Genomic DNA, 14,315 nt, shown 5'->3' on the forward strand with positions numbered 1-14,315 from the left:
ATAAGAACTTTGATGGTGCTTCATTAAAATTTTTTAATAACATAAAAATGATAGAAAGAGTTTTTAATGATTTCAAAATAAACTTTTATAAAAAAAAAAATTGAAAGAAAAACATCTTTATAGTTCTCCGATGACAATGACAATACAAATTTAACATGAACTAGATTTAAGTTTTATCACGTATATATTTTTCTTTATTAGTATTATTTGTTATTTTATTAAAAAATGTTTGCTATTCTATGATTTGCTAAAATATTAAGTATACATAGTTGTAGTCACAATATTTTTTCTTCTTTTAAATTAATATTTGTTTTGAACGGACTAATAATTTTTGAAATTAAGTAATTTTATTGCATTTATTATATAAATAAATTTAAATTACCTATTTAAATAATTATTCAAATTACATTTTAAATATTTTATATATATATATATATATATATATATATATATATATATATATATATATAATGTAAATAATTCAATAATAACAATCAAAAGTCAAAATACTACACATAAGAAATACTAAAAGTCATATGGTTTATAAGTGTCGATCCTATTTAACAACAACCCAAGATAACTACACATTAATGTTGAAAAATTACATATTTAAAGTTTATGTTTGGTAATTATGTTTTAAAAAATTAAACTACATATTTACAAAAACATGTTTAAAAATTAAACTACATATTTAAAAAATTTAAATTACATATTTGATTACTATGTTTTAAGAAAATTAAATTATGTATTTTAAAATTAAATAAAAATTATACAAGGTATGTTTGACCCTTTCCATAGTATTTTGAGGTATGTTTGAAGAGCCAAAATCATTTTTCGCTGATGAAAGTGAAAAACATATTAAATCTTTTTAATAAAATAAAAATACAAAAGGTATATTTGACCCTTCTCGAAATATTTCGAGTTATATTTGATCTCTTCATACATGAATTTTTGTCTTTTTTATTTATTTTTTTATCTTCTTTAATTCCATGACTAATTTTGATATACTATGTTAATGATCAAATTTAATTTTTCACTTATCTTCCTGCAAAATCTATTCTAGGTGCGTCAACATTTTTACAACTACAAACTAAAATTCAATATAACCGCAAAAAAGTCATTAATTTTAGTTTGTTTTTATTTTTATTTTTTTTATTTCGTTCACTATTTCTTTTTAATTCTTTTTAATTCTCATGTTTTCTACATTAAAGAATGAAAGAGAAAAATTAAACATGAACAACAAACTCAAATACTGATAAACAAATATTCATAAGGGAGATAAGTAAGACCAAATTAGCTGTTGAATTCAAAAACTCTAAAATAGAACCACGTGAAAAAACAACCTGATTTTCCTCTATGTGATTGGTTAAATAATTAGAGTAAATAAATTAAAAATCTAAAGTATAACTTTCGTTAGTCAAAAGAGGATATATAAGTTATTTAATTTGCTCATGTAACAATAAATGTGTATGTGACATTTTCTTTACGAAATATATATTATCTCTATATCACAAAATTAAGGAGTATATCAAATCTTTTTCTCCTAATAATAATTCAACATAATTTGCACAATTTATTATCATGAAGATCAAGCAAACAATGTGATATAGTAATGAAATGTAAAAAATATTCTATATCTTATTTGATTATTCTATATATATCAATGTTAGTATTATATTAAAAAGAGAGTAGCCAACCTTGATATTAAGACAATTATATAATAAGAAATAACTTTCTAAATTCAAGGCATCACTACGAAAATTGCATTATTATTAATAGTTATTTAAACTATCTAAGTCCAAGATTATGTTATTATTTTTCTAAAAGAAAAACACACACGATGTATAAACAGTTAATTAATTGGTATAAAATTATATTAATCATTATCATTCAATTCTAAATTTCATAATCGATATTTATTTTACTTATATTGTATATTGCTGAGAATCCCTGAAAGTAACGTGTTAATGTTAATTATAGTCTTGTATCCGCAATATATCACATCAATTTGATAACTTATAGATCATTAATCATATTTATTATTAATATCAAAATTATATAATTTTATAAATTATTATGTTTAAATAAATTTAGGCTATTTATTTGAATATTTTACATATAACCTAAAACTATATTAATAACGACAATCAAAACTCCAAACATCTTAGAGATGCAAATATCACAATATTATAAGAATCATATAGTTCATCAGTGTCGATCCTATTTAACAATAATCATATTGAATATGTGATAGTTTTGCACCCTTATATTATATTGACTTGATAATATGTGAACTATTACTTATTTATTATTATATCATTAATATGAGTTCTAACTAAATAAGTTTACGAAGTTGTATTCAAATAAATTTAAAGTACATATTTAAATAATTTTGTATGTATAATTTGAAAATATTTCAATAAAAGTCATGCAAAACTCAAAAAACTTTATATATGATAAACATCAAAACACAGAGAAATCATAATTTTTTTATTACTTAGAAGTATCAACACTAATTAATTTTGTAAGAATAACGTTTAAATTTTTTTTTATATATATTTTAAGTTTATTATTTGATAATTATATTTTAATATAATTAGTTATGGATAAACTTAGTTGGAGGTGTAAGTGTATATTTCATATAGTACATAAAGTATAAATATTTAAATTTGAAATATAAAGCGTATATTTAAAACCGAGTCATATTATAAAAAAAATTAATGTATTAATTATACATACATAGAGCATTTGACATTAAAACAAATAAATTATGCTTTTTTTCTAGAAAATTATGATTTTCTTTATACTCTTAAAAAATATTTTACATTAATGAAGCTCCAATAGATACATAAAATAAGTTCTTTTATTGTTTCATTCATAGGATGAATTTAACCAATTTAAATACTTAAATATAATTATTTATTTCCACTATATTCTAATTTTTTTTATAAGAAGAGAAAAAAAAAGTGAAGAAGGAGAAATGAAGTGACAAAAAGAAAAAGAATTGAAGAAGTAATAAAGTATGAGACCTAGAGAATTAATTTTATCAAAATAATTAATGTTCATACTTTTTTGAAAATAACAAAAAGTTAATTTTATTTTGAAGAAAAAGACTATAACACTATTCAAATTAAATTCTGATCACATTTTTCTGGCCATTTAACACTTCTCTATTTTATATTGTTGATTGTTATCAATTATATTATAAAATTATTTTTATGACATGTTCAATATAAATAATGATATATAATTATGAGCATTTTTAATAATTTTTTAAAACCTATTAATATAGATCATACTTTTTTTGAAATAATCAAATAATTTTTTTAAAAAATTAAAATTAAACACATAGTAAACTTTAATCCAAAAGTTTAGTCGACATGAATAGTTGAGAAGTTGGGGCCAAATCGAATAATATGTTGTTGATACATATTTTTAAATACGTACATGTATAGCAGTAATAGGTGGTAGGGGTTCCTCTTGTCTTGTTTCATCAGTTCAGTTCGTCAGGTTGGCACGTGCTCCTGGGGACTACCATTTCTTCCTTCCTTCATTCAATGCCATTACTTCTCTTCTATTTTCTGCATTGCTTTCATTTACTCCACCATTTGACTGACCATTTTTCCCTTACTTCTTCTTCTCCTCTTGTCTTCAACTTATTGTTTTCGTAAGATAACAGAGCAGAGTTGAAAACAGAGTTCGTTAGTTAAAGCTTCAATGGTGATGGAAGGGATTGAAGAAGACATGGGTGATGGTAATATGATATGTGCAAATCATCCTTACAAGAATAATACCCCAGGTGGGATCTGTGCTTTTTGCCTTCAAGAAAAGCTTGGAAAACTTGTTTCTTCCTCTTTTCCTTCTGCCATTTTCCCTTCTTCTTCATCTTCTTCTACACCTTCTTTTAGATCTGATCAGTTGGGTGCACCTACAACTTCCACTACTACTGCCTCAACTCTACCATCAATCCAAACAAACCAAGCAAATGTTCACTATGGGAAAATGAGGAAATCAAGAATGCCTTTTCTCTTGAGTAGCCATTACAACAAGAAGAAAAAAGATGGCTGTAACACTAGTGTTGTTGCTACTATGAAGAGAAGCAAGTCTACAACCACTCCTAGAAATGGTATGCATTTCTTGAATGAAGAAGAAGAAGAAGACTGTAATACTCCTCACAGGAGAAGGTTCTGGTCATTTCTCTACTACTCATCTTCTTCTAAGCAGCAACATTCCAAGAAGACTGAAAGAAACATGACTTTTCCTTCAGTTGGGAATGGTTCTATGAGGTCAAAGAAGAAAGAAGAAGAGTTTGTTGTGGTGGAGGAGAATGAAAATGAGACTAGTCCTGCTTTTGATAGAAAAGTATCTAGATCTAGATCTGTTGGCTGTGGAAGCAGAAGCTTTTCAGGTGATTTCTTTGAAAGAATCTCAACTGGTTTTGGAGATTGTACTTTGAGAAGAGTGGAGTCTCAAAGAGAAGGTAACAACAAGTCCAAAATTCATCATAGAAACAGTGGTGCAGCAGGAGCAGGGGCAGGGCAAGATTGTATCAAAGAAAGAGTTAGATGTGGTGGACTATTTAGTGGTTTTATGATAACTTCTTCATCATCATCTTCATCTTCTTCATCTCATTGGGTTTCATCTGAGGAAAATATGAATGGAAAATCCAACATAGCTCCTGTGGGACATCAACAACAGCAGCAGATTGTACATGGAAGGAACAGAAGTTCTTGGGGATGGGCATTTGCAAGTCCAATGAGAGCTTTCAGTAAGACATCATCATCAAATGGGAAAAGAGGTGCATCGAATAAGAATGCTAATACTCCTAATTTGGCAGCTATTCCTTCTTTGCTCACTGCAAGAGGCTAAAAAAAGGGCTCTCTTTTTTTCTGTTCTACTACTTTTTATTTACTAAGTTTAATTAGCTACTGATACTACTATAGAAACTTTACATTGTTCTTGTTTGAAAACTCTGTTTATTTGTCAAGTGTGATCCATGCTCATCTCTTTTGGTAGAACTACCTCTTTTTTCTCCTTCTATTGAGGTTGATGTTGATCTTTTGTTATTGTGGAGTAAATAGGATACCACTTCTTTTTTATGTCTATTGTAAACTTGAAATAATTGTTTGAATGAAAATGCATGTAGTTTTGTTGAGTGGTGGTAACTCACAAATGATGAGTGTGTACTTTTTTTGTTCTATTATTGGGAATATTTTAAGAGTGATTCATTCCAATCATTAACTACATGTTTGTTGTTCATGGCAAATTGCTTATAGGACTCTTTTTGAATGGAAATAGCTGTTTTTGTTGATGCTATAACTTGGCCTCAAAGAGGCAACTTTTTGAATGGAAAGTTTTTTTTTTTTTTTGCTGTTGTTATGCAATGTTATTATGGCTAAAATTAACCTTTGTTTTTATTGATTTTGGTGACCTTGTGTTAGGTAGTGTGTCAAAATTTGAATTTGCTAAAGATGTTTGGTTGGAATTCATATTTTTGGTAGAGTTTTGATTTATATGCAGGGTTGGGACTATTAAGAAGAAGACCATTAGAGAAGCAAGTCATTTACTTTTAATCACATTAGGGATCAAATATGGCTTATCCCTCCCCCTTCTAACTTTTAGTCAATATGTAATCTCATTACCTTTCTATATGTGATTTTAAACAAATTTTATATATGTTTCTTTTCCTCTAGACAGTTGAGGGTAATGTGCAATTTTCTTCTTCTTCTTGTAGTTAGAAGAAGAGAAAAAGAAAAGAGAAATGATTGTAACTAGTTGCATGTGTGCAAAGAGCAAGTTTAGGATCTTGATGGAGATAGTTGGAGTGAGTCCTTACTTTAATGCATGGCTTTTGTAGTAGAAATTTTTATACAAAATAACAATATATATTTGGATTGGGTATTGTGGAACCCTTTCCCCCCTAAGTTGTCTCCATCTAGGAGTCTCACTAGTTTATGTGCCACCCTTTTAGCTGGCCAAAAGTCAAGAAAATCCATTAATAATGAGTTGCTAAGTATCATGTCACTTAACTCATGTGCAAGGATTCATAGACACATCATATCATTGTTAATATAAAAGGGTGTTGAGAATTATTAGAAAAGAAAGGTTTTGTAGAATCAAAGACTCAAGCTTTGGGTCAAAATATAAGCACATGCTTGGTAGATAGGACACATGCCAAAAGGTCTAAATCAAAGTAACAAATGAACAAAACACCTAATGTAAGCTTGTCATTAGTGTATGCATTCACTTAAAAGTCTTTCTCTATTCTCTTTGTCACTAGTTGTGAAATTTTTTTTAAAAAGGAAAAAATATTAGTCTTTTTCTGGATCTTAGATCCATCAACAACTTGCCTTATCTAAACCTCTCACTCCAGAAGTTGGATTCCAAAAATTGCAACTTTAACCAATGAGAGAAGTGGTTATGGTTTGGTTTTAGTGGAAAGACTTTGTTAGGGTTTACCTTGAATTCCTATCTTATTTGGATTTTACCCAATTGTGTTTTAATTCAAAAGGTTTTCTTGGTGGAAAATGACTTTTCTATCCTTTTCTTGGAGAAGTTTTGGACCTTTATAAATAGATCTTTCTTCTAGTACCATAATACAATAGCATTCACAACTAGTCTTGTTTAGCTCAATTGTATTATGCTTTCATTCATACTAGTTTTCTTGTAGATCCATTAGTCAAATCATATCAATATATTATGCTTCTTAAAAATAGTTTTCTTTACTTTTCTTTGTTGTTTGACTTGTTACTGACATAACAAGTGGTATTCCAATGATTCAACAAGGTTGAAGACACGTTTAAGGCGGGTTCAAATCAAGGTAAAACAAAATTAATGATAATGAAAGTTTTTGGTGAGACACTACATGTGGAGAAGAACAATTTTTTGTAAAGTAAATTAATTATTTGCTAATACAACCAAACAACATGAATTTTCATCAAATTAATTGATGTCTAACCAGTTGTTTCATACCAACTCATAAACAGAAAGTTTCTTTATCCCTTTGCTAATAATCAGCACTCAGTATTTGATACTCTACTTACTTAAAATGTCAAAATATAAATAATGACCTCTTCATTATTATTTGAAGCAATAGATAGGCCTATAAATAATAGAAGAGATAATGAAGATGAAAGGGGTATTATGATTGGAAAGGAGGGACCCCAAATGCATAAAGACAAAGGAAAAAAGGCTGTTGGAGAAAAATAGTGATGTTGTTGGAGCAGGACAATATACATGATATGATCTATCTAATAAACTCCACTCCAAAAAGGACCTGTACTTTTTAGCACCCACCAATACTGTATAAAAAGAGACAACACATCACTTGGTTAAATATTTTGTGGCCCTCTTTAAAGTGTTTGGTATTGATGTGAGATACCCAAAGTTTTCTTCACTAACATTGAATGTTAAGATCTTTACTCCCAAAACCCAAAGATCTATCTTAGCTGCATGCAGCACATGGGACAGACTTTAAGCCTTGGACTAGGCTCCTCTCCATTTCCTCAAGTTTCTATTTGGATAGAAGCCATGTGTCATATTTAAAAATTAAGGGTGGAGATTCAAAATAACAAATAAATCTTCACCCTTAATTTTGAAATATGACACATGGCTTCCATTCAAGTGGGTGCTTGGAGAAATAAAGAAAAGAAGTAACGGAAAGGAGCCTCCTCCGCAAGCCTTAGGTCCCAACATCCACACTACAATGTTTTCCCCTTCTATATACCTTCTGTTTTTCTTATAGTAGAGTATTAATTAAGTGAGACGTTTTAAAAAAAGTAAAGGATAATTTAGAAAAAAAATTCTCTCAGAGAGCGTTCGTTATTCATCCTCAATAGGAGGTACAAATTATAAAATTACAATCTCAGTATAACTAATATCACAAGTTATCAAGTGATTACATCACATTCAAAAGCATATGGCAAACTCATTCTAAAATTAAGCTTGTAATTAATTATTTTTTTGTCATTCACACCTAACAAGTTCTTAATTAAATGATTAAGAGTGTGTTTTAAGGGAGGTATAAAAACTTCAAAGATTTACAAAGAGGAAATACATCATTATCCGATTCAACTACAACATTTTTTAAAAAAAGATACTAAAATTTTGAAAAGGTTCTAATACCCCCCTATTCTTATTTAGAGTGAATTTATTGTCCCATTATGATCCTATGTGACACATGGAATGTAGTTCACTCGCCACTAGCGAGTGAGACAAGTAAGAAAACATTATTTATTTATTTTTAATATTTATTTAATCAAAAATATTATTTTCTTTTACTTTATTCTTTTTGTTTTATGTTATTTTCTATTTTTTATCTCCTTCAATGAAATGTTAGATTTAAGGTTATTATAATTATTTGTGAAATTTTGGCGTTAATTTTATATTTTTTTTTTCATATTCTTCCTATTTTTTATTAATCAATCACTCATTTGCGGAATTTATCGAAAAAAAATTAAACAATATTGTTGAAAATCGTACGGATAATTTATTTAAAAGGAGGTTGATTCATGAGTCGATTTAGGTGTTTATGAGTTCAAATATCTTTTCATTTTCATATAAATGACATGTGGTAAAGTCAAAATGACATGACAATTTCATGTGACATTTAAAGAAATGAAAAATGAGTTGGATATATCCAACAGAACAACTAACGCCCATAAAGGCATATTTAGACCAAAAGTTGAACGTCGAAAGCATGAGTGAAACGAACTTCAAACGGAAGGTATATCTAGACCTTTTCGAATAGTTTAGGGACATATTTAACCCTTTTCCCTATTTTTAAATTGTTAACTCCTATTTTAAATTTATTTTAATTCGTTTAAATTGAACCCAAACATGCATGTTCATTTGATACTCTAGTAGATATCACTGGCCTATATATAACACCTTTTTTACTTCACTCAGAAATAGAAAGAAAACAGCACAAAATAATTGTAGTTACATATATACCCTACTTGTAAATGCATGTGGAAATAAAAAAATTTGGTTGCCCCACACTGGGGCGGAGCTTGCAAGAATTGATAGGGTTTATCCGAACTTTCTTTAATTATATATTTATACGTAGTTAATATCATATTTTGGTATATATATATTTTTTTCGTCCCAAATTATTTGTCATGATTTCTATTTTTAGAGTTAAATTATAAAAATTTTGATTAACATTTTAAGATGTATTTTTTTAATCATAATAATATGCCAAAAATTATAATTCATAGTACATGTAGTTTTAGAATATCTATTTTTTTTATTTAAAATATCGAATTAATGTGATCTAATTTACCTTTGAAAATTAGTCAAATTGACTTTTGATAAGTGCAACATGACAAACGATTCCGGACGGAGATAGTATTTAATAGATGTTGAAACCATTAACCTCTTGTGTGTTTACTTTTCATATATCGAACCTCTTCATGAAAATTCTGACTCCGTCCGAGAAAGTTAATTTAGGGTGGGTGGATTTTTCTGCTCGTTATGTCTATTTCACATTTGTTAGAGGTTACGTACATCAAGAGTAGACAAATAGTGGAAAGCAACCATTCATGGCCAACTTATCAGTTGAGGATAACTCACAAGATCGTCTGCTACTCTTTGTTTATGGCACAGCATTTCAAGAATTTATCTCTTTTCAAGTGCCACTTAATCCAACATATCACTATTTCAAATTCACATTGATGGTAAATTTGTATGAACTATCTTGTTTGACAAAAACTTGTAACATGAGTTATATGATTCAAAACATCTGTACCAACTTGAGTTAAAATCTTAAAATCAAATTATTTTGATGTAATATTTGATTTATTATAAACATTAAAATAAAATATGAGAAGGTTTTTCCCTTATCATTTCTGAATTTTGTCTGACAACTTTCGTCATTCAAAATGTCCTTTAAATAATACTTTTCCTTAGATATTCTATTTTTTGGGACTATAATTAAGTATTTGAATTTTATGGAGAAAGTGATAAAGCAATATATGTAGCTAGCGTTTGGCCATAGATTTCTAAATATTCTTGGCAAATATTATTTGAGTGAAATTTCACCATGTGTTTGGCCATGAAATTTGGGAAATATATTTCACCTTTTTAGAAAAATATGATTTATACACACAAGTTTTAAAAACTATCAAAACTAACTAAAAGTTTGTATTACAAGTCAATTGAATGTTAGTTACAACAATAACAAATAATGTCCATGACACTGAAGCAATGTGGTAATTTGGAGTGAGTGCAACAAGAATTATTCCATACATCGTGAAGTAGATAAAGTACATGACTTTGTTACCTAAAGCCAATTTTTAATAATTTTCATCAACAATCATATCATTATTTAATATTCACTAAATATTTCATCACTATTTTGGTGTTCACGTAAAAAATGATGTAATACAACACAAGCAAATACTAGAGAGGGTGTTTTTGTAAAAGATAAAAGATTGGGGTAAAATTTTAATTTTTAAAATATCCCAAATAATGATATTTGGCCCAAATACTAGTATTTGGAAATTTGGGATATTTGCCAAAAATATTTGCCAAATAATGATAAATTGTATGGACAAACATTATTTGCCAAATTTTTCCCAAATATTATTTGGAAAATTTATGGCCAAACGGGCCGTAGTGAATGTGCTTTTTGTTTTTTTGCAATTATTAATTTCACCACATGAAATTCTAGAACTAAAATAGCCACAGTAAACTTTGTTTGGAGCTTGGGTGTGTTTAATCACAAGAAAGAAAAAAGAGTCAAAATGAATGATCAAAATAGAATTGAGGATTATCAACACTTGTCCAAAACCTCTTGCTTCTTATTGAATTTGAATGAATGTAATTTTTTGCTGATGATTGGAATTTGGAGCCATAGTAAAATTAATTTTACCCAAATTTTATTAAATTATATTAAACTAAATATAAATTAGTCTAGATAAATATTGTGGACTAATTTAAGTTGAATGACCTTTCAAAATTAGAATCCAATTTTGTTGGGCTAATCCATCAAATTGGACTACAAATAATGAATTGAACCTACTCTCCTAAGTCCAAAAAATAATCTTATCCTAGGGGCTCAATTTGATATCACGTATCATGCCAAATCAAATTGAGGAGTCAATAAAATAATGTCATATATCAAAGTGACTCAACATGTCTAGTCAAATTAAAGGATCAGTGAGAATGTGTCATGTATATAAATGACATGTTTTAACCAATCAAATATTTTTATATAAGTTTAAATTTAATTGACTAACGAGTTTGTTTTCATCACAATTCTTCTATTTCACAAATATAAATAGAAAATTTCATAATTCGAAAAAAGACACCAAACTTATAACAAGAAGTTAGGAAGAGCTCATGCATCAAACACTACAGAGTTCTAATCCACAAACATTTTCTAGGTATTTCTTAAAACGTTGTAGAGATCAAAATAATAATTCAAAGTCAAGCTTAAAGTACGTTGATCTCAAGCACAAGTCAACTAAATTCAAAATTAAGCTCAGAGGTCCTTGAGTTTACTTTTCAAAAGAAGAATAGGATGATTCGCAAAAATATAATATCCACTATATTTAAAATCAAATACTATGATTATTGTGATATGTTTCTATTATTTTTCGATACAAATCTTATTATCTACGCTACAAAATTATAGTCTCTTTTATCTTATCATTTGAGTAATTATGGGTCACTTAGTTATAATATGGTATAAGATACATTTTATTTATGTATAAAAAGTAGTATTGGTTTTACTATGTCTAGTAGAAGTTTTGTATTATGTATAAAAAAAACACAACTTATACCATGTTTGGTTGGTAGGATCCTAAATATTGTATAAAAGTTATTTACATAATTAATATCAACATAACTTATGGAATAAGTTATGTGGATATTTATGAAATTAGGTCTTAGGCCTAACTCACACCCAAAAGTTAGCTCAAATGGATGAGGATTACCCAAGCCTTATAAGAAGTCCATCCATCTCATTAACCACCCATGTGGGACTTCTGTCATTCTTTAACACCCTACTTCACGCCAAGTTCTTAGCATCTGATGCATGGACAACAAGCACACATAATGTAGGGGGCATTCTAGAGCCAGCTACATTGTATGCTGGAAGAAGCAATTACCAAAGGAAATCGCAGGTGAAGAAGAAATGTTGGGATCAAATATATGACTATTGTAAGATTCAAGGTCATATTAAGGAGAACTGTTTCAGATTAGTTGGATACCTCCTGATTGGAAATTCAAGAAGAAGTCAGGACCAATAGCTACTCAAGGCAATCAACCGGAAATGGCAAAAAATGTGACTAATAAAGGACATAAGGCAGATCTTGCTGATGCTTTTGCACCTAGGCACCAGGATCAAAACATGTATCAACAGTACATGCACATAATGGATAAGGAGGAACCAACTTCAAGCTCAGGAGGTTCAATTGGCATGGTCAATATGGTAGGTATATCATCTATGATTTATCTGTAACAATTGATGAAGCAAAAGGGGAACAAAGGTGGATAGTAGATTGAGGAGCTGTATGTTATATCACATCTAAACTCTCTATATTGAGTTCTGCATATAGTTGTGTAGTAAGAATGTGCAATTACCTAATGGTGGATATACTTCAGTAACACATATTGGACAATGCAAAGCTGTTAATGATGGTGTGTTGAAAAATGTAGTTGTGCCTACAGTCAACTATGATTTACTTTCAATCTGAGAGTTAACAAGACTACTAAGATGCTTAGTTTTTCCCCTGAGTTTTTTTGTCATTCAGGACCTCTCCAATGGGAATGTTAAGGGGACTGGTAAGGAGATTGATGGACTGTACTACCTTTCTGGTCAGAGAAAATGTAAAAAAGGCAAGAGTAATGAGATGGTATCCATGATACAACACTCAACTTCACACAACCTGACTTGGCATAACAGGCTAGGACATCCTTCTCCAAAGGTGTTAAAACATATATGTAGAGACATTACTGATTTTAGTGCATGTAATAAGTGTATAATTTGTCCTCTTGCAAAGAAAACTAGGTTACCTTTTCTAATAAGCATGACTAGAGTTGTAGTGTTTAATTTACTTCATCTAGATGTTTGGGGTCCATATAGGACTGCTACTCATAATGGTTGTAGATTCTTTTTTACTATAGTTGGTGATAATTTTAGAATGAACTGATTGTATTTGCTGAGAATGAAAAGTGATGTATTCCCAATGTTGAAATCTTTCCTTATGTTAGTCTAATATCAGTTCAATAGAAGTGTCAAGAAGATAAGATCACACAATGGTATAAAGTTTTTTAGTAGTGAAGTCAATACATCGCTTACATCTCTTGGTATTATTCATGAAAGTAGTTATCCACATACCCTACAACAAAATGGAGTTGTGGAGAGAAAACACATGCATATACTTTAGGTGGAAAAGATACTCATATTTCAAGGTGGTATTCTTGTCAAGTTTTGAGGAGAATGTGTTTTAGTTGTTGTTTATCTTATAAATAGCCTTTGAATGTTGTCTTATAATCTTTCTCCCTTACTTTGTCATACCTAGTGTTAATAGTTTTATCATATTGCTCACAACACTCATTGGTGTACTAGAGTTAAGATAATCTTTAAAGTATTTATTCATACTTTCACTTCTTTGAGCTGTTGACATTCCAACACAAAAAGTAGTTCGCACATATGCTGAAATCCATTTCTCGCGAGTTGTGTATCTCCTATGCAACCAACTATGCTCTTCTAAACTGTACATTTTCATTATATTAATCCAAGAAGTTTCAAATTCTTCAGGAGTTGTTGTAAAATGTAAACACTTACTAAAGTCATTTTTAAAATTATCAAATTCATGAAAAACATGACTTAGATATTCAGGAATCTTCTTCTCACTGTGCCACATACAAAATTGGAGTCCGAAGCCTAAAGGGTAAAAAATGTTAACAAAAATTCTAAAACGGTATATGAAATTTCTTTTAAACCAAAAGGGCAAAATCGCTGCTATAGCAGCGATTTTGTTAAATTTGATTTTTTTAAAAAAAATAAAATTAAAATAAAATCGCTCCCGAGGGAGCGATTTTCAATTTTCAAAATTTTTTTTATACCTTTTTAAGTAAGTCGCTGCTTATGCAGCGACATTACCTTAATTTTTTTTTTTTTGCTTTTTTTATTTAAAAAAGTTTAAATGAAAAAAATAGTTTTTTAAAATTACATTGCTGCAATTTTTAATTATTTCTTTTTTAATTTTTAAAAATTAAATCACTAAAAAAAATGGCAGCGATTTATTTATTTTAAAAAAATTAATTAAAAATCATTGCTTTGGCAGCTATTTGATTTAAAAAAT

The 14,315-nt window shown here is 28.7% G+C and overlaps 1 protein-coding gene across 1 annotated transcript; it reads left to right on the forward strand.

The window, feature by feature from the left end:
* The first annotated feature begins 3,414 nt into the window (after positions 1-3,414).
* On the forward strand, positions 3,415-5,173 carry LOC101257508 (uncharacterized). The gene has a single exon (XM_004229204.5). The coding sequence runs from the start codon at positions 3,718-3,720 to the stop codon at positions 4,867-4,869; it is 1,152 nt and encodes a 383-aa protein (XP_004229252.1). The 5' UTR covers positions 3,415-3,717; the 3' UTR covers positions 4,870-5,173.
* Positions 5,174-14,315: the final 9,142 nt, after the last annotated feature.

The sequence above is a fragment of the Solanum lycopersicum genome, chromosome 1, assembly GCF_036512215.1.
Source record: "Solanum lycopersicum chromosome 1, SLM_r2.1".
NCBI classification, from domain to species: Eukaryota; Viridiplantae; Streptophyta; class Magnoliopsida; order Solanales; family Solanaceae; genus Solanum; species Solanum lycopersicum.